Source organism: Capronia coronata, assembly GCF_000585585.1.
Source record: "Capronia coronata CBS 617.96 chromosome Unknown acBCG-supercont1.6, whole genome shotgun sequence".
Classification (NCBI taxonomy): Eukaryota; Fungi; Ascomycota; class Eurotiomycetes; order Chaetothyriales; family Herpotrichiellaceae; genus Capronia; species Capronia coronata.
Window position 1 is genome coordinate 1,151,890 of NW_006912898.1, and position 23,991 is coordinate 1,175,880.

Genomic DNA, 23,991 nt, shown 5'->3' on the forward strand with positions numbered 1-23,991 from the left:
GGGGAGGGGCAGAGTCACTGCATGGCCTTGATTGGAACAGAGGCAACTAGGATATTGAGAGAAGGCAGCGAACGACTTCGGAAATCTAGAAGAGTATGTAGATCATGTAAATCATTTCCCTTGATGGATCCGTGCCGTTGATGTGTACTGGTGACTTCATCTCTACAAGCACGGCAGAAACCACAGTAAAGTTCGGATGCAGATCAGGTACAGACCATACTCTTGTACGTAGTAGGTAGGTACTTTAGGTATGTTCGGATTTGATCTCAAGATCAAAGGGCCGGTGGTGGCCATACTAGAAGTGAGATAGTGTGAGATAGTGTAAGTAGTGTAAGATAGAGCATGTTATCACATCTTATCACACTTTTAGTACGTACTAATTAGTACCACAGAATTCAACTAATCTGCACTCGCTACCACGGGCCTCAGCTGTGTACACAAGTTTAGCAGGACACTGAGCAATCCTGTAGAACTTCAACTGCCTGCGTTTGCGCCAGAACTCGCAACTGCGCTTCTCTGATCTGTCGACTCTCTTCACCATGATATGATTGTCATTTCCTCAGATATTGACCTGTGCATCATCTGAAAACAAATTCATTCCTTCCATTGCCATTTCATTTCCATCGTCAGGTTATGGCGTTTGCTCTGCGGCGGCCTTCAACTTCTTCGTCCCGGTCGCTGGATTGTCGGACGCTGTCGGCCACCATTCACACATAAGCAACCAACCTCACCATGGCCACTTCAACACTGGATCCTTCCTTAACAGCCATCGTCAAGTATGTGGAGAGAGACCTTTGTTTCTACCAACTTTCGCTAACTCCTGGCAGGACGTTGGACTGGGAAAAGGTCCCTGATAAACTGCATTGTGCATCCTGCCACCAATTCAACCTCAACGCTTACAAGTCCACCTGCTGTGATGGCTACATCTGCGAGTCTTGTAAGACCATCTATCTTTCCTTCTGGATCGGCTACTCACATCTAGCAGGTTTCAACAAGGCTCTCGATGTCAGCTGTCCTGTCTGTGACCACAAACCCTTCACGTCCGATGTCTGCAAACCGAACAAAGCCATGCGCAACACCATAAAAGCCTACTTGAAGACGGTAGAGAAGACCAGGGTGGATGAACGCGCAAAATCAGCCACCACAGAAGAGACACCTATTCCACACAACACAGTGGATGAGAATGGAAACAGAGATGGCCAGGAAGAGGTCTCTCCTGCGACGGCAACAGCGACAGGTGACCAGCCCCAATTGGTCGAGACTACGGAGACCGATGGCACACCTGCTGTTGACGTTCAGCCTTCGATCGAGGTAAGCCGCCTGCACGTTTTGACTCATCAATTCCTCTAACGCTATAACAGGACCCGGACCCTGATTCGGCGGACCTTGACGACGACGTTGACATTCAGGTTGACATCGAGGATGACCACCGAGAGATATCCACCCAACGCGTGACGAATGTGGAAGAAACACCGCGAGATCAGCCTGTGTCTGTCTCCGAACAGGGAGCAGACTCCCAAGATCCATCCAACAACCCAGAAGGTATGAGCGGGATGGATTTTCAAAACATGATGACCGGCTTCAGCAATATGGACTACAATCAAATGATGCAAATGATGGCGGCGAATGGTATGGCTGGGTTCAATCCGATGATGGGTAAGTTGCGACTCCTCTCCAGTCGATGATAGTTGTGTGACTAACGACCTTCCAGGAATGCCTATGGGTATGAATCCGATGTCGGCTGGCATGTTTGGCGGATTTGGCGGTCCCAATGGAGGCATGAATGGCATGAACATGGGCATGAATTTTACTCCCAACCAGGGGATGTTTTCTGGCTGGAATAATGGCCAACCCAACAACAATATGTGGCAGAATAATAATGCAAATGCATTCTCGAATGGCATGGGTGGTGACTTTGGCTCCAACTATGGTTTCAATATGGCCCCCAATGGCAACTTCCAACCATCATATCCCAATGGTGATTTTCAAAGTGGCTACTACGGCCGAGGCCCTGGTCGAGGTCGTGGACGTGGCCGCGGCGGCTATGGTAGAGGCCGTGGTAACTTTCATCAGTTCTCGCAATACCATCAACAGGGACACCCGAATGGATTTGATCAGAGACAGTACGATAGCCAAACATCGCAGTCGCAGAATCCGGAGAGTCGCTCCTACGATGCAGCGGCCGCCTCCAGACCGAAGAATGACTTGGCGGAGACCAACCATGAAGACGACGAATTCGCCCCCGGCGGTCAAGAAGAGGTATTAGAAGCGCTCGGAGATGATTATCAGAAATCCTCTGCCGGCGACGAGAAGCCCTCTGTGGACAGTGCCGCGGCGCCACAAAATGAAGGTGCAGAAGGCAAGGAGCCAGAAAAGACGGATCAAGATCCACCTGAGATGCAGACCAAAGGTGTTGCGGCTCAAGATGAAGTTGCTGGTGTTCACTCCACCGGCCCGATCCGTGATGTGCAAGGTGCTGACCAAGACAAACCAATACCAGAAGCATACAGCGAAGACCTTCATGTACCGATGCCACCGCCGTCGGCGCCACTGGGCCCTTCAGCTCAATACGGTGAACACGTGAAAGACTACGGGTTCCGCTCTCGGGGACAACATGGTAGGTTCCCATCCCGCGGCCAAGGTGCCACGGCGATCTCGAATGGACACCCTGCTTCACCCGTAAGACCGGCCGTGCAAGCACCCTCGGAGCCCAAAGGCGTGGGAGTCCTAGGTGCGCCAACGGGTCCTAGAGCGATGCGCGAGCCAGTTGTGCCCGCCAGACCAGTTTCTCAACCAGCTAGTACCGGGTTTCAAATCATGGGTAGGGCGTCGAGGCCATCTCAGAGGTCAGAATCTCGAGAAATTGAACGGACGCACAGCCGAACGCCGACGCATGACTACGAGGGGTCAAGAGATCGGGATGTTTCGAGAAGACCGTCCAGACAGGACAGACATGACCGTGGACGAGGGGAAGTTGACAAGGCAGACGAGGCCATTCATCGGGATAAAGACAAGCAATATCGCACGTCCACCAAACAGCAAGACTCTCGGGATGACTATGACAGAGAAGATCGAGAAGGTTCACATTCACGGTCAGCATCGGCCGATAGAAGACCATCGCGTCGAAGTCGAGGCGACAAAGAGAAGCTCTTGTCTTCATGGGCGAAACAGGAAGCCGGCCAGTCTCGGCGCTATCGCGAAGAAGAACCCGCCAACGGAGATGGAGACCATCAGATGGAAGACTATGACGATTCGATCCGGTCTAATAGGGACGGACAAGATGGTGAAAGCAAGAGCAAACACCATCGAAGCGGCAAGTCGTCGAGATATGATGATCGAGATCGTGACCGTGACCGAGAGCGAGACCGACGCCGCGAAAAGGACAGAGAGAGAGACAAAGACAGATACCGAGACAAAGATCGCGACTCCGACCGTGTTCGAGACGAGAGATATCGAGACCGCGACCGCAAACGGTCCCGTCACGACCGGCACCGCGAAGACGACAAACATCACGACTATGACTACGACTACGAGCATGGCCATGGTCATGGCCACAACCAGGACCATGAAGCAGACGACCCCGACTCAAGGCACCGGTCACGCCGACACAAGCGCGACCACCGCCGCGCCGAAGACCAAGCATCCGCGGCTGTCTCTATGTCTGTGTCTAGTGCTACTTTGAACGGCCGCTCCCACAACACCCACCACCGTTCCAGTACAGCAACGGCTGGTAGTATGGCTCCTTCGGCTGCCGCAGAAGCGGAGAAGGATCCGCACACTCTGGAACGCGAGGCGCGCAACCGCGAGAGAATGCTCAAGGAGCAACAGCGGCGTGAGAAGGCCGCGAAAGCCAATGTCTCTGCTTCTGCTTCTGCTTCTGGTCCTGGTTCTGGTGGGGCGGGAGGGACTGCAAGCAGCAGGCGCATCATGTATAAATACGAAGATGAGCTCGAGCGGGGCTTGGCCGAGGGAGAGAGAGCCGGTTCGAGATGGAGATAGAGGGTGCGTGGCCATGAATTGACGGTTATTGGGAGCTGGGAGCTGGGAGCTGAGTCTCTCTTTCGCCGGCCATACAATGGCTAGTATGCATATTCGTATGCTGCTGATACTGCTGCTGCTGCTGCTATTACTACTGCGAGATACCTTGCGAATTTGCGAATTTTCGGGAGATGATGGAGGGCTCGATCCAGCCTTATCATAAAGCACGGCAGTCAGTCACAGTCACAGTCACAGTCACAGTCACAGTGATAGTCGTATCCATAAATCATTGCCATTGCCATTGCCATTGCCATTGTCAGAAATGAAAGTTGGTAAATCGTTCGAGTTCGTCTACGTGCGTGGGTTGGCTTATTTATACATTGCTGGTCGCCTAGCCATTGTCTTTTTTATTACTATTCGAGAACAGTTCGGGTTTGCGCCCACTCTAGGCCTCTGTACACCGTAGTTTGTGGTATTGATAGTAGTTCTATGCTATCTATGCTGTTTCTTAACTAGTGGTGTTGAGTACTAGTAATTACCACAGTCTCGAATGCAGACCGTGTCAACAGTCAACAATTAACAGTCGATAGTGGACGTTTGCATATCACACTCAACTCTACTGTTGAACTTTAGAAAAAGATCGGAAGTGCCATAAGCGCGCCCATTTCGACCACCCATAACGATCCGTCGCCGAACCCTCCAAACATGGCCGCCGCACCACTCGTGGCCTTCGTCGTTGAAGTTGCACTCGCGCTGGCCGCCGCACCATTCGTGCCACTCGCGCTCGAACCTGACGCTGCACCCGCGGTACCACTGGCAGATCCGGCTGCAGCGGTTGCCGTGGTCGGTGTCGCAGTCGAAGTCGAAATCGGGGTGGCACTCGAGGTCGGCGAAGCCGTGACGCCCGTGAAAGTGACGACGCCGCCCGTGGCGGTCATCAGGACAGACTGGACGGCCGGGGCGGTGTTGGTGCCGTTCGAGTAGGAGTTGCCTTTGTCCAGGCCGTTGGAGGACGAGTAGTCGACGCCCGCACAGTCAGGTCGCCAGGAACCTAGATTGACGCCCTCGTCGACGTAGAAACATGTGCCGACGGCGATGAGGATGCCGGCTATTGACGATGTCGATGGGTCGCAGTTGGAAGAGAGATAGGAGCGGACTATTTGACACGGAGTTGTTAGAGACATGGACATATACTTGGTTGAGAGGGAGGATAGAAATGTAGGCCACTGGGCTAGACAACGAATACAGACGGGAACAGGGTAGCAGTAGCAAAGGCACAATCGAGGGCAGTGACTAATTCTTAGAAGAAGTAACAGAGGCAGATACACGTTTGAGACTCATCGTCCATGTCTTCTGTTCCTCGAAGAAGGGAGACCAACAATGCCATTACCATGGCATACACAACCACGTCAAGGTCGCATATGGGACAAAAGGACAAGAATTTCGGGGTAAACTCACTGGAACAGCCCTGGTCGATTTGATTGACATAGAAGGCGACCGTACCATTCAAAAACTGATGACATGACGTGTCGGCCGTGAGCGGGTTGGGGTCCGCATACATATCGAACGACGTTCCGGCATTGCAAGAGCTGTGCTCGAAGAAACTCAGCTGTGTCGCGGCATGCGCGAGGCGCGGGGCGAGTGTGAGTGCGAAAGCGAGAACCGAAAGAAGAGACATCGGATGGGAAGAGTCGTGCGCGCAATCGAATTGTGAGTCGTTCGGATCTTCGAGCGGTGAGAGCGGACGTGATCTTCTATTCAACTCATCCAGCTGATTCAGGTGCTATTGCAGGACCAGGGCTGTTGAGTTGTGAGTGCTGATCGATGCTAGACACGTTATACGGCGACCACGAAGGCGAAGGGTAGCAGGAGCAAATTGCCGAATCCGTTTCATATCGTGCGAAGCGACGTCGGGTGGATAATCAATAAAATAATATAGTGTGTCGTGTCCTGTGTATATTGCTCGTTGCCCAAAGTTGCACTCGCGCACAGACCGGGTGTTCGCAAATTGCAGCAGTCGCGCCCAAGACGCCAGCTGCCGGAATGAGCGGCTTTTTGACGGGAGTCCAATCTCACCATCTCCGAGTTGGGTACAATAAATGACCGTTGGAAAAGCTAGAACGTGCTTCCGGAATCGGGCTGATAGTGATGGTGTCAATGCGCAGCCTCGACCTTTTTCGCTGTACCCTCTTGCAGCCTTGTGCGGCTCTGTCGGGTCATCCGCGGCTCATTTCGCTCTGTTGATCACCATGATCATCGCCTTCTCCGCGATGTCTTCCACATCACCAGAAACGCAATCTTCTCTTTGACCCCCAAGCCGACTCTCTTGACACGTCCCAGCCTAGCCAGAGCCTCGGCAACCTTGTCGAGAAACGCTCTCTCTTCGTTCGTCGTGGGGCCTTCGAGCTCTTCGCTGCCCACGAGCGTGTCCGCGTCGCTTGCCGCACTGTCGGTACCGAAGGTGTCGAAATGATTCGTGGCGTAAGCTGAAGTCTTCGCGACAACTGGTTCGGGAGTTCGCTTTGAAGTGTTGTATACTGGTTCCGCGATCCGAATCCGGATACAGTGGGTTGGTTTGCTGCACAAGTTCCACAGGAATGTAAAGTAGGCGTGCGGGATTGGCGTGGTTATATCAGGCGGTGTATATCGCAAGCTGACGGGGAACACCTTGGTGCGTGGTGGCACAGTCAATAGCGCAGGACTCATGGGTAGTATTCCTCTCCCGTTGGAAGTCGTGCATTCGGGAAAGACGGCAACAATGCGACTTGGATTTTGCTTCAGATATGTCTTTAGGTCCACCAGTTTCGCTTTCGCGGGAGGATTGAGTTGGGGACGCGAGAAGGCCCGGCATAGGGCGGTGAAGAGAGAGATGGGCTGCACGAGTCGGGTACTCGGATAGCTGGCGACAAACAACGGGTCGAAGATTGCAGATAGATACAGCGCATCGATGGGAGAAGCGCTCGAAGACGCAATGATGGAGCCGGCTTGAGGGAGACTGGCGCTGTTCTTTGCCAAAGACCTGTGAATGTCAGCACATGCTGAACACGATCCGACTCTTTCAGGCGCCTTGCATACCCCTTTTTCACTCCATCGATTTGTAGATCAACCCACCAGATACCTGGTAAGCCCAGTATGCACCATAGCGAAGCCTTCCTGCCCAGCACTCCTATAGGCATCCATTGGAGGACCAGGAAGTATGAAAGAGCGAAGATCAGGAGGAGAGGCACTCGACAGACGAAGAGGAAAATGTGAAAAGGGAGTTGCAGGCCTGCAGACTCGGTCGGAATAGGGAGGAATGGTGCGATACCAGAGCCTATACAACGAAGTTAGCGACCGCCAACTGCTCGTTCGTTGTTTTTATACTGCATAGGTGGTCTCACCTTTGTCGCGAAACTGCGAGAACTTCTCCATCTCGAAAAGGCCCTTGTACCGCAGGGAAAAAGCAAAAGCAGAATCGCAATGTCAAATCCGAGCACTTTGAAGGGAAAACGAATGACACATGCTAGAGAGTGGTATGTGCGACAGGTCTAGAGGTCATCTGTGCGAAAAGCAAGCTGGACACGAGCGACTGGTTCAGGCAAACGACCGGTACATGGCAGAGGCGTTGGGTATCTGTTCGGAATTGGAGAAAAAAAGGCAGGCTGTGGTGAGACTGGGCGAGTCTGTTCTGTAGAATCCACTCGGAGGGAGAACGATGGTGGGTATCAAGCATTGAAGGCGCAGCGAGTTAGGGAGTGGAGGCTGAGGGCGATGATGATGTAGTATGAAGGCGGCGGGCTGGTGGTGGTTGTTGGTTGTGGTGGTTGTGATGCTGTCTGTCCTCGAAGTGCGAAGTGTGTGTGTGTGTTGTGTGCGTGTGTGTGACCCTCGTTCTACTTTTCTTTCACATGCACTTTTGAAATGTAAAATGGTCGACGGTCAACAACACACACACACACATTACTACGTATTGATTTCAAGGGTACAATTCATTTGCCGACGATGCCCGTGTCAACTGTCTCCTTATCCCTCACACTCACCCTCATCATCATCATCATCATCATTATCATCGTCATCGCTGCCACTGCCACTGCCGCTGCGACTCGCCGACCACCGCAAGCTGCTGGTTCCACTCGGCCCATCCTCTCTTCGAAAATGAATATACGACGAATATACGCGGCTTCACATACCTCGGGTTGCTCCTCTTCGCCTAGGGGTCTTGCCCTCTGCATGCATCTTATGATATTTGTGGGCCATTGGAGTTGCGTTGGACTGTGCTTATGCGAGGTACTGAACCGCCAGTTGGGTCCCCGCCGCAGTGAAGAGAAAGCATGTGCCTTGCTTCCCGGAGCAGGGCCTCTTAATTCGCTGTTACGATGCTTACACATCAGAGGTCGAGATCCAGTGTGCTCTACATACTAGTAGCTCAAGGTCAATCCCGAAAACTACGCAGTCCTTCTCAATCCTTGTCAGCCCGTGTTCCGTCCTCCCGCCAGCCTTGCGTTCCGTGCGTTTCGGTCCGGTTGGAGGGTAACAAAGTGAAGAGTCAAGATCAGGATCATCTTCAATAAATGTACCTTTTCATATCGAATCGTGCACGTCGTGCTGCTCTCGATGCTCCCCCCAGCACCTTCACTTTCTCCGCGACTTGAATATCCTGTTGTGAATATGGGTCCGACACCTCGAGGCAGTCACGGTGAGTTGCTACGACAGGAACTGTCCGTCACTGCGTGATGCGACTGTGGTGTAAAGATGTTACAAACTGCATCCATATAAATCACAACACAAGGTGAGCACCTCTTTTGGTTTACACATGAATACGTACAACGATTCGATATTGCTGCAATACACTTTCGTTATCATCCACGCTCTGGGAAGGAGAAATACCAGGCCTGTTCAGCATCCTGCCGTTCAGCGACAACGAAACCCACAGCAACTCACCAAGCAGTATCAACCATACCGTCATGCCTCGGCCCAACGAGAATGCGAGCGCTCTCAAGGATCAGATGGAACGGATCATGAAAGATACTGAGTCGAGGAAAGAGTCGTACGCCGAAAGCCAGAAGACGGTCTCAGATCTACCACCTATGCCAATGAGATCGCGAACCAACCAGGAGTTCACAGCATGGGCCGAATACATGGGCGGGGAGAAGGACGTGGAATTCATCGAGTGGAAGAAGACCATGGTAGGAGAGAACCAGAAGCCATCCGCAGACGCAGATGCACGTCCTGAGACTAGCAAGGCTACCACCAAGTGTGAAAATCGGCCGGAGAACAAAAAGAAATGATTGCTGAAAAGATGCTGCTCAGCGCGACACACGGCAGTAGATGTGCTGGACGAGACCACGAATACCATGACAATCGACATGATCAGAAGCAAGCATGACTGGGTCGGCAATGCGGGCTTTGATATATTAGCAACGCCACTGAAATGCTCCTTGGAGTGCAGAACAAAGATTGCTTGATGTTGCCTTACTTAGGGTGCGGCCGAGGATGCCTGAACTCTTTCTTTTTTCAAAGCATTCTTCAACGTAGTTTCCCGATCTCTGGCGTGAGCATGCCCTCAATTTCTCCCCAAGGGTTGACGGTGCCGGCCAAGTAGGCATTGTCGACATAACTCCATCCGTCCACGGGGTCGAGGAACTCCATCTTTCGGTCTGTCAACCACATTGGCTTCGTCGCTGCCGTGTATGGCTCATAGTAGGGTTTGGTGAGCTGGTGCTCGTAGAACCACTTCTTGTCTCCGGTCCAAACTTTCTGGAATACAAATGTCCCCGGTTCAGTGGGGGAGTGGAAGACGTCGAAGTAGACATTGTATAACCCTCATCGGTGTATAACCCTCACCGGTACATGCCGGAGGTTGTCGCGGTTTGTAGTTGGCGGCTTCATCTCTCGATTCTGACAAATAAACTGGCTGCTTTATCGGATACGCACGATAGACCCCGAGAAAGATAGAAATCGAGATTCAACTTCAATCCTCGTCGCAACGAATCTCCTTTGAGTTTGGAGATGAAAGAGATGGAGATTGTAATGAATGGCCTTGTATGGTCGGGTTACTTCAACAAAATGGCCCCAGACAAGAGTGGCCCGTTTGGAGACACGAATCATGAACGTCGAAGGGCGTCGGGCTTGGACACAATCCATCAATCACACACTTGCTTCTCGTTGCATTTTCCCCAGAAGCGGAGAATTGTCCACCCTTATCACCTTCCTCTTTGAGCATATATCACCCATCACCGGCTCACCAGCTTCTTCTTGAACAATTGGTATTCCTATGACCTGATAGAAGAGAGACAAGAACAGAAGCAGCCCTCCTCGCAGTCGAATCAAGACGTGTAACTCTGAAGTTAGAAACAATTGTCCCAGTTCGAGAAAGAGGCTTCATCATGGCCGTCGAACCATTCGACGTCGCCGCGATCAGGGCACAATTCCCAGCCCTTGCCCAAAAGCAGGTCTTCATGGACAATGCTGGAGGCGCACAGGTTCTGAAGTCGGTCATTGCCTCCATATCCAACTATCTGGCGAGCAACAATGTTCAACTGGGCGCCTCCTATCCAATCTCTCAGACGTCGACGAACAAGTTCAATCAAGGCCATGCCGCGGGCGCAAAGTACATCAATGCTTCACCAGACGAAGTGGTCTTTGGCCCCTCGACCACACAACTTTTCCGCAATCTTTCGATAGCCTTGAAGATCGAACCCGGCTCCGAAATCATTCTCTCCAATCTCGACCATGAGGCCAACCTTGCGCCATGGGTTCAGCTGGCACAGTGGAAGGGATTGACCATCAAATGGTGGATCCCCACCCAGAACACTGACTCCAACCCGAGACTAGAGCCTGAAGACTTGAAGGCTTTGTTGTCGCCCAAGACACGCCTGGTGTGTTGTACACATACCTCCAACATTCTCGGCACCATCACAGATGTAGCGGCCTTGTCCAAAGTCATCCGCGACACCAACCCCGACACCCTTTTCTGCGTCGATGCTGTGGCTTACGCTCCTCATGCGCCTATCGACGTTAAGGCGTTCGGGGTGGATTTCTACTCTTTCTCATGGTACAAAGTGTACGGTCCACACGTTTCCATGTTATACGCCAGCAAGAAGGCGCAAGAACAACTTCAGACTCTCGGCCATTTCTTCAAATCCCGGAACACTTTGGAGGAGATGATGGGCCTGGCTGCTGGCAGTTATGAATGCGTTCAATCCATCCCAGAGGTGGTCGCATACATCGACAAAGTGGGCTGGCACGCAATGGAGAGCCAGGAAGAGAAGCTTCAGGAAGTCTTACTGTCTTACCTGCGATCAAAACCGGATCAGATCAAGATTTATGGCGAGCCCACCTCGGATAAGCATCTGCGCCATCCTGTCATCAGTTTCAGAGTCAAGGGCCAGAGTTCTCTTGGAATCATCGATGCCATAGAAGCCCGTTCCGATTATGGTTGCCGAAACGGCCATTTTTACAGCAAGCGTCTCCTTGAGAATGTTCTGAAGATTCCAGATGCCGATGATGGAGTGGTGAGAGTCTCTTTACTGCACTATAACACAGTGGAGGAAGTTGAAGGCCTTTTCAAGGTGCTAGATGAGGTTATCAAGGAAGGGGCGGGCAAGGATGTGCAAGATGTCGAGAGAAAAGACATCGCTAACTGGTAGAGGTCCAGAGTGAGGCGTCCCAATCTGTACTTGCTATGGTGTTCTTGTCTCTTGGACTCCCTTTCATGCCCCGTCAACACCATAGAAGGAGTTGCTGCCCCGCTTGAGATCGTGCCCGGGTTCCCATTGTTCGTGCAGACCTGGTGTCAAACTTTGTGATTGGGAAAGAGTAGTTGGTCATAGTAGGAGCCTTGGACAGTTGTACCTTCAGTTCTACATCCCGTTGACTCTGGAGTATTTCTTTGAACATGCATGCCAATTCTCCTCGTGCAGTCACTCAGCCTGACGCGTTGTGATTGGTGGATGGGCAGCCTGCTCAGCCTCGTCACATGATCCGACATGCCACGCCTTGCCTAATAGGGTAACATGTTTTGGTTTGGCGGCTGCAATGATTGTGATTGCGACCTTCATCGCATCTCATCATCTTGTACAATTCACCTTGACGACCACAAACCACCGCCAGACGCGCCCAAGCTGGACATGGGTTTCGACCCTCACTAAACCTATTGTTTCGAACATCGCTCAACTGGTCTTCCTCTTCAACATGGCTGACACTGAGAACGTACGCGTTACAACCCCTGCATCTACCACTACCACCACTGACTCTATGAATTCACAGTTCGTCTCTCAGTTGCCGCAGCCCACGCGGCATACATTGGCATCACCTCAGAAACAATTGACAGAACTCAGCGCCTCAGCACATAACTCACGCAATGCCATGCCTCCACCGACCTATATTGGACATAAAAGACAAGGATCGAATTGTTTGTGCCTTAGAACAACAAAGAGGAGGAAGAAGCTGACATCCAAGTAGTACCAGAGCCTGACTTCAAAAGAAAAACATTGGCTCAGCGTGCCGGCGAGCCCATCAAAGGCATCCCTGCTGCTCCCAGATCCAATGCTCCAACCCATGCCGCAGTCATGTCATCCACCCATTCGCGAACTCCCTCCTCGTTCTCCCAATCGCACCGCAGCAACTCTCAATACTCAAGAAACACATCAAGCTCGACGACAGCCTCTGCCTTTTCAGCCAGCGTGGGCAGCGGGATCCGACCACCGAGTATTCACGCGTCTTCGAACCTTGCTCGACCGAAATCTTCGCTGGCGAAAGAAAGAGCGACGAGAATGGCCGACTCGAGGCCTGCTACATCTCTAGGAACTCGTGGAGGAAACCAGGAAGGCCCTAATAAACGTATGGTTTCTATCTCCAACCTCTCCCTGCCCTTTGGCGCCCGTGCCCCAGTCAATGGATCTGTGTGTATACAAAAGAGACTGCCTCGAAGTTTCTCCACCAACAAAGCCCTTGGTCTGCATGTGCGTCCGGTCCCGGGTAAACGTGACCTGTCGTCCACCTCCTCAATCACCAACGGCCTGGCAGATCTTTCGTTGGGCCCAGAAACCCCCAAGGCAAAGCAACCAGACAGCCCTTCGAGGATTCCCCGACCGTCTCCGTGTACTCCCAGTGGACCGGAGAAGCATCATTTCGCCCCCCAGCCTTTCCCCAAACTGACTGCCACATCTCCCCGCAAAAAGCAAAAGGAAGTCTTTCTGACAAAGTATTCTGATTTAGAAGCCTGGGATCCCGAGGAACAATATGGCAATATGGAACGAATGTACGAGGATGTGTGCAGGCACTACAAACAAGCCATGGAGGACAACGTCGAAGCGAAAGAGGTCAACACTTCCTACAAGTCCACCATTGCGAACCTCGAACAAGAACGGAAAGACCTGACAGAAGCAATGATAGCTCTAAGATGTGAATTGGAGACAACAAAATACCGCCTTGAAGCCGCCGAACGATCGAATCACGAATTGAAACGAGACAATGAGGAAGAAGTCGAAGACCTCAAACGTCAACACCGAATAGACTCGGAATCCATCCGGCAGTCTCACCGGGAAGACATGGATCGCCTCAAGGCCGATCACAGAGAAGAAATAAGGGACTTGAAGAGAAGATTAGAGGAGGAACTGGAAAGTGAACGGAGTCAACGACTACAGGCATTGGCTCAAGTCTCCACACAAGGCGCCCTCGAGAAGCAACGACACGAAATGGACCTCCAGACAAAGGATCAGGAAATCAGGACCATCAGTATGGAAGTTGAACGGCTGAAGGTCGACCTTGAAAGAGAGCAGATGCTCAATGACGAACTTCGGCAGAACCTGGCCTCGGCTGGGACTACTGCAGTTGCCATGGAGAGTTCACGGCAAGCCTTGCAAGCCAAGATCGAATATCTCGAATCTGACAACAAGTCTCAATCGGAAGCTTACGCAGCCATGGAGAGGAGGATGAATGAAGCTCTCGAGAAGGCGACAGAGTGCGAGGAAAAACTTAGGAAGGAGGAAATGCTTCGACGAAAACTACACAATCAAGTACAGGAGTTGAAGGGCAACATCCGGGTGTTCTGTCGTGTCCGACCGACCATCAATAGTGATCAATCGGAAGAGACGGCCAAGATCACGATTCCAGAGTCCGAAGAGGAAGCCAAAGACATCGAAGTCAAAGGGCCCGAAGAGACCAACAGCCTGGGCAAGGTGACGACCAAAACGCACCAGTTCTCTTTTGACAGAGTATTCGATCCTACCAGCAACAATGCCGAGATCTTTGAGGAAATCAGTCAACTGATTCAATCCGCGCTCGACGGCTACAACGTGTGCATTTTTGCATATGGTCAAACGGGCTCGGGCAAGACGTTCACAATGTCCTCCGATGACGGAATGATCCCACGAGCTCTGCGACAGATCTACAGCACAAGCAAAGAGCTGGAGAGCCGAGGATGGACATATACGATGGAAGGCAGTTTCGTCGAAGTGTATAACGAAGAGCTACGGGACTTGTTGGGTAAAGACGGCGACAACGGGCCGAAAAAGCACGAGATCCGGCATGACATGACGGCCTGCGAAACCACCATAACAGACGTGACAACTTTGAATCTCGACAGCCAGGAACAAGTCGAGGGGATCCTGGCGCAAGCCATGGCCCGACGGTCGGTGGCGGCAACCAAAGCCAACGAACGCAGCAGTCGCAGCCATTCGGTCTTCATCCTCAAACTGGCCGGGTCTAACTCGATCACGGGCAAGAAGAGCAAAGGCACTCTGAATCTGGTCGACCTGGCAGGCTCGGAACGTCTGTCGCATTCGAAAGTCGAAGGCGCCCGGCTCAAGGAGACGCAAAACATCAACAAGTCTTTGTCGTGTCTGGGCGATGTCATTGGCGCGTTGGGCCAACAGCAACAGGCAAGTTCTGGCAGTGGTGCAGGTCCCTTCAACCCGAGGGACAGTGTCAACAATGGATCGGGGTCGGGATCTGGATCTGGTGGTGGCCATATCCCCTATCGAAACAGCAAACTCACTTATCTGTTGCAGTTCAGTCTCGGGGGCAATAGCAAGACGCTCATGTTCGTCATGGTCGCGCCTGAGAAGAAGTGTCTCCCGGAAACGATCACCAGTCTCAAGTTTGCGGACAAGGTGAGCAGGACGAGGATCGGAGTTGCAAGGAAGAGCGGTGGGAGATGAACATGAACATGAACATGAAGGCATTTTCAACTCCCCTGCAACTTTCGACTTTTGACTTTCTGGGCACTTGGACGCTTTATGTTTCTGATAAGGAAATGGCGCCTGTTGGAACAAGTGACATACATGGCAGAGCCCATTGCCGAAAGATGGAAAATTGTTTGGCGATCCCGTCTCGTCGGTTTTAGCAGGCGTGGCTTGGGCGTTCTCTTTTCTTGAGCACTCTGGGGCTTGGGATTTTATTAGGATGCTGTTTTGTGGTTGGGTTTAGGTGTGGGAGGTAGTAGTTGGTATTCAGACGACTAGGAGTCAGGGGTTGATGGGTTGGTGTTTCTTTACTGAAACAGGTACTTTCTTGATGATTGAAATGAAAGAAAATGAAATAACATCAATTGAATTGAATTGAATTGAGAAAGTTGGATTGATGTAGACAGATGAGAATCATGCACAACTCTGACTAAGGCACTTGGGACATTGAACAGATTCGTAATTCTCCTCTATCTTGTTAGTAGGTCGTATATGCTATTTGCGTGTATGGGTATATATCCGTCAGCAAGCACTATAGATTCGGATCGACAGCCATCGGGATCAAGCCTAGTCATGGTTCGTATATTGCGAGAAGGTGACGGTAACGGTGACGGTGACGGTGACGGTGACGGTAACGGTGATTATATGAGGTTCGAGAAGAGCGAGAAGCGAGAAGAGAGAAGAGAGAAGAGAGAAGAGAGAAGAGAGAAGAGAGAAGAGAGAAGAGAGAAGAGAGAAGAGAGAAGAGAGAAGAGAGGAGAAGGAGAACAAGTCGAGATTATCACTTCGTGAAGCGCTCGCTGCCTGTCAGTCGAATGTTCTCCTCGAGTAGAGGCTGAAGGATCAATGCAATGGTCAATACATGATAGAGATTGAGATTGTCCGACACAGTTTCGAGGGCAGAATCGTCTTTGTGGGGATGCGGGATATAAAGTTCAATTGTGCAGAATTTCTGGCAGAAGTTTCATATGGAATCATGTCTCTGCACGTTCACACTTTCTCAATGATAATCTTCGAAGACGAAGACAGTGGATGTATGCCATGGTATGCGCAGGTGACACCCCCCTAGGGGATATGGTCATGCTAGCTCAGATTCGTAACTCAAGGCGAATTCATCCCTCAGCTTGAATCTCATAGCTGTTGGACTTGTGTTTCGGCTCGAAGCGGAAATCGGGGTGTGCCGGGCCTAGGAACATCTCACTGTCGGCCATGTGTTAGTAACAAGTAACAAGTAACAGAATAACACGTCCAAGGAAATCGGTGAGGGAGAGCTGGGGGATAACATACCTAATTTTGATCCAGTCCTTGTAATTGTCGCTTGCCATCAACGTCTCCAGTTCATCCCGTCCCCGGAACCGTGGCGGTCGATCTTGGATGTTGGGCGGCAGATACTCCAGCATGCCGACCGGGACATAGCGACACGCGAAACTGAGCCACTCCAGCAAAAACCGCCGCGTCTGTCCGACTCCCATCTCGTCACTGCCCCAGGCTTCCAACCCATACCTGCAGAACTGCTCGATGATGCGTAGCCGTTCGGAAGACGATTTGTCCAGATACTGGCCGGCCGCGATCTCCTCGAACAGCCATGGCTTGATCAGTGCTCCGCGAGCCGCCATGACCCCGTCGACTCCCGCATGCTTGATATGGTCGTAGTAGTGCTCGTGAGAGTAGACGTCGCCGTTGCCGATGAACCAGACTTTTCCGTTCTTCGAACCTTGATGTCCGTTCGGCTGGTCTCGCTCGTCTGGCTCGCGAATGGTGTCGGCCAGCGCATCGACCTTCTCGTTGAGACTCTTGATCAGGGCGGCCGTTTCGGAGATATACTCCCAGTCTGCCGAGCGCGTGTATCTCTGCTGCCTGGAACGGCCGTGAAGAGTGATTGCCGCGACTCCACAAGGGTTTCCTCGAGAGTGCTCGCTGCCCAGCACAAGCCTCTCCACCAGCTTCTGTGCCGTCGGCTGTCTGTCCCGGGTCCCCGTGCGGATTTTCACCGTGACTGGCGTTTCGCCAGACACCATGTTCATTCCGCGAAGCATCTTTTCCAATTTGTTCGGCTGGTCCATCAGCGCCGATCCAGCTCCTTCTCGGTACACCAGGTCAATGGGACAGCCGACGTTGAGATCAACCACTCTTAACCCTTTGGGCAGGAGAGTCGTCAGGACTTCCGTGGCCTTGACGGCCAACCAAGGTTTATTGGCTGCGATCTGGGCGCCGAAGCGTAGATCCTGGCTCTGGTCGTAGTCGTACACAATGTTTGGCGTGCCTTTGATCGTAAAGGTCGGTGGCTGCACTTCCGACTGGTGTGCTTTGAGAAGAGCCCACTCTGATTTCTGCCCTTGTAGCAGCGGTAACGACATGGCCATTTCCGAATAGGTGAATGTGGCGCCTAGAGAACTACATAGCCGTCGGAAAGGCAGGTTGCCCTGCGTAGTCAGAGGGGCTAGAACCGGCGTCTCGGACCCAAAGTACAGCCGGCGCTTTTCTGAGGGTCGTAAAGGAGGATCCTGGAAAGCAGCTCGTGAATCGGCTTGACTCTCCCCGTTCGTCTCCTTGCGGCCGTCTCCCGGCTCTGGTGACGACGAGTTGCGTAGAGACGCGTTGTCTTGCCCTTTGCGACCTTGGTCCGACGGGTTCTTGGTCTGTTTGTCCATCCAGCTGAGACACGCATCGGATTTGGGCGTGGTGATTCGTCTCTTGGTCAAGTCCATGCGTTGTTGGGGCGAAAGAACGTTGGCGACCCCGGCTTCTTCGCCTTCAGAAAACGTCTGGCTGTACTTCGCAATCCGCTCCGGGTCTTCGACTAAGACTAGTTCTCGCCGTCCGTCATCATGTTCGACCTCTTTGGAATGAGAACCGACAAATCGACATTTCCAGCCGCCAGGACACCTTCCTTTCGTCTCCCAGACGGGACACAGGCCGTTGAAGGTGGTGAGGTCTTCACGCTTGTGCTGTTTCAAGTACTTGCGCAGGTCATGCTCGAAACGACATTTGTCACCGTAGAGACATGGCTCTGGAGAGAACTCGGGGCGGTGTACCCGGGTCGAACACAGGCCTACTTCATCTCTGGACCGACCATACTCGCGGGCCTTATTCTGCCCTTTGGCCTTTTCACGTCGTTTACCTTTGGAGTTGTTGCTCACAGGTTGTCTGTCCTGGTGGTGAAATGCTTCGGCGGCATCGTCGTCAGCCTCGTCTTGGGCAGGCCGAGCCTCCACAATCTCTTCTGCGGCGACGAGAAACTCGGCTTTGATCGGCGCCGTCCCTTTCCGACGTTTGTCTTCTCGGACTTCCAGTGACTGTTCGGACGAGCTCAGCTCATCAATCTTGCGCTTAACAGAAGTAGTGGAAGAAGAGACTTGTTCGGCATCTGTAGCGGTAACTGCTCCACCGTTGGAACTACCATTCACATGTGGTTCAGACTGGTCTGCCGCGTTCTCAGCCATGCTTGAATGTCGACAGAGTAGTGAGGCTCCTGCAGGTTAGAGAAATGAACCCGCGACAGATCTTCAATCTCAGGGTTACTGCAATGAGATATCAGAGATTCAATCTACAGTTGCAGTACAGTGAAAGCGCCGGTTGTGAACAGCTGCCAGTGGAGGGCCTCGTCAAGTTGCCATTGTGGGAATGGTCGCTGCGCCAAGGCGGCCATTTAGTGTTCGGGAGACCTTCCACTTTCAACACAAAGCAGTGGCTGTCAAAGCGGCGTGACAATCGGTGAACGACTGAAAAAACGTAAACGCAACTTGAAGTCTCCTGAATGCAGGCACACTGCAGCCATCACAGCCATCATCAGAATGCATCAATAGTCAATCTACGGGCATAATAAGGCATAAGGCATAAGGCATAGCTTCCGATCGGAAGGCTTCCCATGCTGGATGGCTGTCACAAAGCCCCGCCAATAGGTACATTCGCTGTCGCCAACCCTTGGCCCAATGCTACCCTCATTGCCATCGAGGCGTCAATCATGTCGTCCAAGTCGTCGCCCCTTCCAGACCACTGTTCCGGAAAGCATTGGAAGCTGACGCATCGTTCGCCACAGCTTGTGAACACTCTGTTCTGTCGATTTGTCGGGCTGGGAGAGGCCCAGGCCCATCCCATAAGGTACATTTCACTGGTGCATCGTGTGACCTGTCTTTTGTCTCACCCGGAGGGGCTTTCTGGCATCTGCAGCGATCTGACAGCCCAAGCTAAAGCACTCCCAAATGTTGTGCCACGAGAAGGGGTCCTGCGACATCGTTTCCAAGTGGAGCAGCGGGGAACGCTGAAGGGCAAACGGCAAATGGGAGCACCGAGACTGTGCCACCAGAAACAACATTGTTAGCACTGTGGATTGCTACCTGGGTAGGGTAGTTATTGCGTGTCGAGTGGCTGACCTTCTAGAACATCTCTAGAAATTGGTGCAAGACAGGCCTGACCATGGGCGAGGGCAGAGGAGCGCTGGTGTTTGCTTCATAGGGACAAAAGAAGGGGCTTAGGACAACCAGACTCTCCAATAAAGGCAGTATGGTGGTGGCCTTCAAATTGTCCACAAACAACTAGTTTATATCCAGTTCCTCATTAGTGCACTAACTAGTAGTATACAGATCCGTATTGTATGGATCTGCTACTAGTTGATTAATTAGTATAGGGACCCGACCCGGTACTCTATATATTACTGGTTGCCGCCATGTGTTCGAGATCGTTGGCTAGCGGGTTATTCCACTCCAGTCTCGTGAGCTTCTTCAGATGCCCAATAATGAATGGCCTGATCAAGACCCATTCGGTCGTCTGATCTATTGTGTTTCAAGGATCTGGTTCGTTGTCCGTTGTCCGTTGTCCGGTATACTACAGTAGTATGTCCAAGCTGTTTGTGAAGGAGTGAGCAAAGAGCCACGATCTAGAAGGGGAAAACACCGAAGAATCTAGATCATCGAGCCAGGGTCATAGGGTACTTATATGAGCCGTGCTGTTGGCTGTAAGATCCAAATCCATCATGGACATTTTACGGAAGAGTAACCACCAATTTCTTAGCTGACACTCCCTGCTTCAATGCATCCAACGCTCCCTGGATAGCCTCAAACCCCTGCCCTACGACTTCCGCCTTAGGAGCCGGAGTGAACTTCCCCGCAGCCAGAGCCTTGGGCAGATAATCCCCATAGATGACATGGCTCACTTCGCTATCCTTCAGGCCGCTAGCAAAGATGAACTTGGCCCCTACCCCGTCTGGGAGCTGCGGTGGCAGAGGCATAGCGAGAGCTACAAACTTGTCCCCTTCCGACTTGGCGATAACTTCAAGACAGGCTTCAGCAGCTTCTGTTCGGGCTTGCGGGACCACGCCAGCAATTGCCAGGCCACCGGCACACCTCTTGCCCTTGAAAGCTTCCAGAAGATCGGCCCCGATGGTAGGACTTTGATAGTCAAATGCCTGGGTAGCCCCGAGGCCCTTAACGTATTCGAAGTTTCTGGGTGACGCCGTCGTAATCACGTCGTAGCCAGCTGCCACGGCCAGCTGGATGGCGTTGCTGCCCACACTGGTCGATCCGCCCCAGATCAGAAGAGTCTTGCCTGTAGGCTGAGGGCTTATCGAAGGATATTGCAGACCCAAATAGTCCTTCTGGAACAGGCCAGAGGCAGCGGTGGAGAGCCCGAGAGGAATCACCGCCGCATCCTCGTAGGCCAAGGAATCGGGAATTGACGAGACCATGTTCGACAACAATCGAGAATAGCGCTGGAAAGCACCTCCGGTGCTGGTGTCGCTTCCTAGTACTGCATGGCCCACCACGCGATCGCCAACCTTGAAGCCGGTGACTGCGCTGCCCACCTCGACGACCTCGCCAGCGACATCCTCGCCGAGAATGTAGGGATACTGCAGCCAGGAAAACAGCGTCGTGCCCAGCATCTGCATGGCATAGTCCACGGGATTCACGGCAATGGCATGGTTACGCACCACAAGTTCATCTTCGCCCACGCTGGGATAGGCAACACCTTGAACAACGAGAGGTTCATTCTGGCCCGTCAGAAGGGCCGCGACGTTGGATTCATTGGCCATTTGGGTGTGGGCGGTCGTTTTGGGAGGGCGTTGCAAGCACTAGTACCTTGGAGCAGAGTCATCAACTCTCATGAATGACGAATCTGATGCTACAAGAGGCATGTTGTGGCACAAAGGGCAGTTTTGTATTCGATGGGAAGACGTCTTCATCGCCCTTCAGCGTCTCTCTATCAGCATCTACAGAGTAGAGACCGGACATAACCTCGGACATGAGATGCCTAAGTCCGTATATACGGCAGTATACGTATACGCTCCCTTCAAGTATCCTATCAATATCCGATACATACAGCACAACAATTATACCGCCCTCGCGAACAACCCCGAACTGCGTTGAGACTGACCGCAAAGGATGTTTCGGGTGAGGAGGGCGAACCGCAGACGAGACATCACAGGCGACGAACTGATAGACCTACCTTACTCTGTAGACAGGGAGAAGGACCAGCCCCTCCCCTCCCCTCCGCCAGATAGCAGGTGCTCTTTTAACAGCGAGGACCAACCTTCAAACGTGTCCTGTTGTCCGCGTGCAAGTTGTTGACCATAGACGGCAGGTTTGCTGCGAGTCATATCTGCCTCTGCGTATCTACAAGCCTGGGAAGGTATAGAGGGAGGTTCGCTCATCATGCTTTCTGTGAGCGAGGCGGTTGGGAAGATCCCGGTGCTGCCAGATTGGCTGGAGAATGCCCGTTATTGCCGTCACTCCTTGGGGAAGACGATCAACGCTTTTCATCATCAACATCATCGTCCGCATCATCATCAGCATCATAATCGCCACCATGCACAACATACCTACTAGTAGTACTGTCTGTCACCAGTGCGACGTCCTTCGGCGTACTATCTCCGACGCGCCTGGCGATTGAAAAATGTATCCAAGAACACTCATAGGTTTTGGTGTAGTAGTAGTGTACTCGTGCCAGACAGACGGTAGAGCTTGCATCAGGTACCGAATTTTTATATTTCCTTTGTGTTATTAGGTGAGGAATACCACCGCAAATCGGACCAACTCCATGGTTCCACAAGGCCGCAGGAAACATGCTCGCCGTCTTGCCACGCACTAACTGGCATGCGTGGTCCCAACCTGGAGCCTGATGTCAGAGATGGCGAGGCGAGCCTTGCGTAAATCGGCATCATTCTTACTCGTGGGCTCTGCTTCGCAGCCTAAGGCCCCTGGGACACACCGCATTAATAATCACCCAGGCCCTGAGACAAAATGGCAAAGCCTTGTGAGACACTGGCAGTCAATGACAATAATGTACCTTACTCTATACTACCTAAGTACGTAATTAGGTAGGTAGCCATAACAACACCAATCAATCCTCTCAATGGCTGCTCATTTTTGAGAGCTTCGGCCCCGTCTCGGGCCTACCTACCCAAGGCACCTAGAGAGTAACTCTGTATAGGACAAACAGTGTAAACCCTAAGCCAAACTCTACCATGTCGATCCGGTCCCAACGCCAGATCCGTCCTGCGACAGGCCTGTTCTCACATGTCTTTTACCATCCATGAAGTGACAAAGAGCCAGGCTCATAACCCAGAGCTCTTCCCTTCTGCCGACCGTCGTTGCTCAGCTGCCGCTGCTGCCGCGGAAGAGGACAAGAGGCCTGGTTGACCCAACCAACCGGTTGACGCCCTTTTTCGCCTCTAGCCTTCCCCGTTCCAAAAAACCAATCAGCCACAGCAAATTGGCCGACTCCTCTTCAGCATACCAAACTAACTTATAATAGCAGGCCTGTGGTGGTAAGTGGTTGTAAAATTATTGCTTGCGGTGTTTTTCAGCTGGTCTTTTAGTCATAGTTTCAGTGCAAGCGCAGCCTCTGGTCAAGAAGTGTCCATCCCCGGCCCATACTGGCTCCTCGGAATCCTCCATATGGATGTCGGCATCCACCGTTCATCGTTCATGGGGCTCAAAAGACCCCTGTGGGTTGTGAGCAGTGGGTGTGGTTTTTGGACGCCCCAGCAACTGTTAGTGCACACTTGACCATTGTAGTCATTGAAAGTAGGTACTCAGGAGAACCTCATAATTGAAGTTGGCAGCGACTATCACAGCAATCAATATTACTGAATGCGTGGCCCGATCGTCCTCCCTCAGCATATCAGGACAGACAGTGATGTCACCCCAGATCGACCTGCTCGCTTATCTCTCAAGAGCTATGAGCTATGAGCAGCTCTCGACCTGGGAGCACATAACTCGGTTCAGTCGACGTCGAGCATCGTGCTGCGGTAGACCTCCAGCTTCTCGAGGTGATCATGGAGTCTCGCACCGCTGCTGGCAAATGGCTCGGTACTCTGTACGGGCGGAGTTGATGTCCGTGAAGATTTGACACAAGTCTAATATCCTAGCTCAGACCTTATGAGGGAGCCTTGGGAGGTTACAGAGAGTAGAGAGACAAACCCCGAAATTGAAGGACTCCTGACGAGTGCCTAACTGTCTGTACCTTATCTGCATTGTGGTCAGCCAATACCTTCACTGATATACTATACCACAGCCGAGGTGCTGCGGTTCTGATCCGTCCTGTTCAACGCCACCTCATAATTGCATCACACCGTTCAAATCGTGATCCTATGCATGTGCTGCCTTCATCAAACATGCTGGGTGAACGTAACAATGCGGTAATGCAGGGAAACCGAGGCCTGTCTCAGTACCTTGGAGCAGTCACCGCTCCATCCAGTGGTTTCCGACTGTTCGGGCACCAACGGTGCCTAATGTCCTAGATCAGGGGGTCGTTTCGAGAAGCGGGGGTCCCTCTTCCATACACAATCCATTGTTTCCTGCAAAAGGAGACAAGGCAGTAGGATCCAAATAGTATCACGGCGTCTGCCATA

General features: G+C 52.2%; 9 protein-coding genes across 9 annotated transcripts; 4 read left to right on the forward strand and 5 right to left on the reverse strand.

Moving 5' to 3' along the window:
• Window positions 1–732: 732 nt before the first annotated feature.
• Window positions 733–3,999, forward strand: A1O1_07081 (uncharacterized protein; the record flags this gene model as incomplete). The annotated part of the gene is made up of 5 exons (XM_007727954.1): window positions 733–776; window positions 828–937; window positions 986–1,311; window positions 1,362–1,656; window positions 1,712–3,999. 5 exons carry the CDS (start codon window positions 733–735, stop codon window positions 3,997–3,999), a joined length of 3,063 nt encoding a protein of 1,020 aa, XP_007726144.1.
• A 608-nt stretch (window positions 4,000–4,607) lies between these two features.
• A1O1_07082 (uncharacterized protein) lies at window positions 4,608–5,539 on the reverse strand (the record flags this gene model as incomplete). The annotated part of the gene is made up of 2 exons (XM_007727955.1): window positions 4,608–5,134; window positions 5,437–5,539. The coding sequence occupies 2 exons, from the start codon at window positions 5,537–5,539 to the stop codon at window positions 4,608–4,610; spliced, it is 630 nt and encodes a 209-aa protein (XP_007726145.1).
• Window positions 5,540–6,231: 692 nt separating this feature from the next.
• On the reverse strand, window positions 6,232–7,389 carry A1O1_07083 (uncharacterized protein; the record flags this gene model as incomplete). The annotated part of the gene is made up of 3 exons (XM_007727956.1): window positions 6,232–6,997; window positions 7,054–7,291; window positions 7,359–7,389. 3 exons carry the CDS (start codon window positions 7,387–7,389, stop codon window positions 6,232–6,234), a joined length of 1,035 nt encoding a protein of 344 aa, XP_007726146.1.
• A 1,236-nt stretch (window positions 7,390–8,625) lies between these two features.
• On the forward strand, window positions 8,626–9,245 carry A1O1_07084 (uncharacterized protein; the record flags this gene model as incomplete). The annotated part of the gene is made up of 2 exons (XM_007727957.1): window positions 8,626–8,653; window positions 8,836–9,245. The coding sequence occupies 2 exons, from the start codon at window positions 8,626–8,628 to the stop codon at window positions 9,243–9,245; spliced, it is 438 nt and encodes a 145-aa protein (XP_007726147.1).
• Window positions 9,246–9,534: 289 nt separating this feature from the next.
• A1O1_07085 (uncharacterized protein) lies at window positions 9,535–9,771 on the reverse strand (the record flags this gene model as incomplete). The annotated part of the gene is made up of 1 exon (XM_007727958.1): window positions 9,535–9,771. A coding segment is annotated over one exon (237 nt), but the record flags the coding sequence as incomplete, so codon positions are not given.
• Window positions 9,772–10,343: 572 nt separating this feature from the next.
• On the forward strand, window positions 10,344–11,606 carry A1O1_07086 (uncharacterized protein; the record flags this gene model as incomplete). The annotated part of the gene is made up of 1 exon (XM_007727959.1): window positions 10,344–11,606. The coding sequence occupies one exon, from the start codon at window positions 10,344–10,346 to the stop codon at window positions 11,604–11,606; it is 1,263 nt and encodes a 420-aa protein (XP_007726149.1).
• Window positions 11,607–12,527: 921 nt separating this feature from the next.
• On the forward strand, window positions 12,528–15,119 carry A1O1_07087 (kinesin family member C1; the record flags this gene model as incomplete). The annotated part of the gene is made up of 1 exon (XM_007727960.1): window positions 12,528–15,119. One exon carries the CDS (start codon window positions 12,528–12,530, stop codon window positions 15,117–15,119), a length of 2,592 nt encoding a protein of 863 aa, XP_007726150.1.
• Window positions 15,120–16,255: 1,136 nt separating this feature from the next.
• A1O1_07088 (tRNA-dihydrouridine synthase 3) lies at window positions 16,256–18,586 on the reverse strand (the record flags this gene model as incomplete). The annotated part of the gene is made up of 2 exons (XM_007727961.1): window positions 16,256–16,343; window positions 16,431–18,586. The coding sequence occupies 2 exons, from the start codon at window positions 18,584–18,586 to the stop codon at window positions 16,256–16,258; spliced, it is 2,244 nt and encodes a 747-aa protein (XP_007726151.1).
• A 1,538-nt stretch (window positions 18,587–20,124) lies between these two features.
• A1O1_07089 (uncharacterized protein) lies at window positions 20,125–21,171 on the reverse strand (the record flags this gene model as incomplete). The annotated part of the gene is made up of 1 exon (XM_007727962.1): window positions 20,125–21,171. The coding sequence occupies one exon, from the start codon at window positions 21,169–21,171 to the stop codon at window positions 20,125–20,127; it is 1,047 nt and encodes a 348-aa protein (XP_007726152.1).
• Between the last annotated feature and the right edge of the window lie 2,820 nt (window positions 21,172–23,991).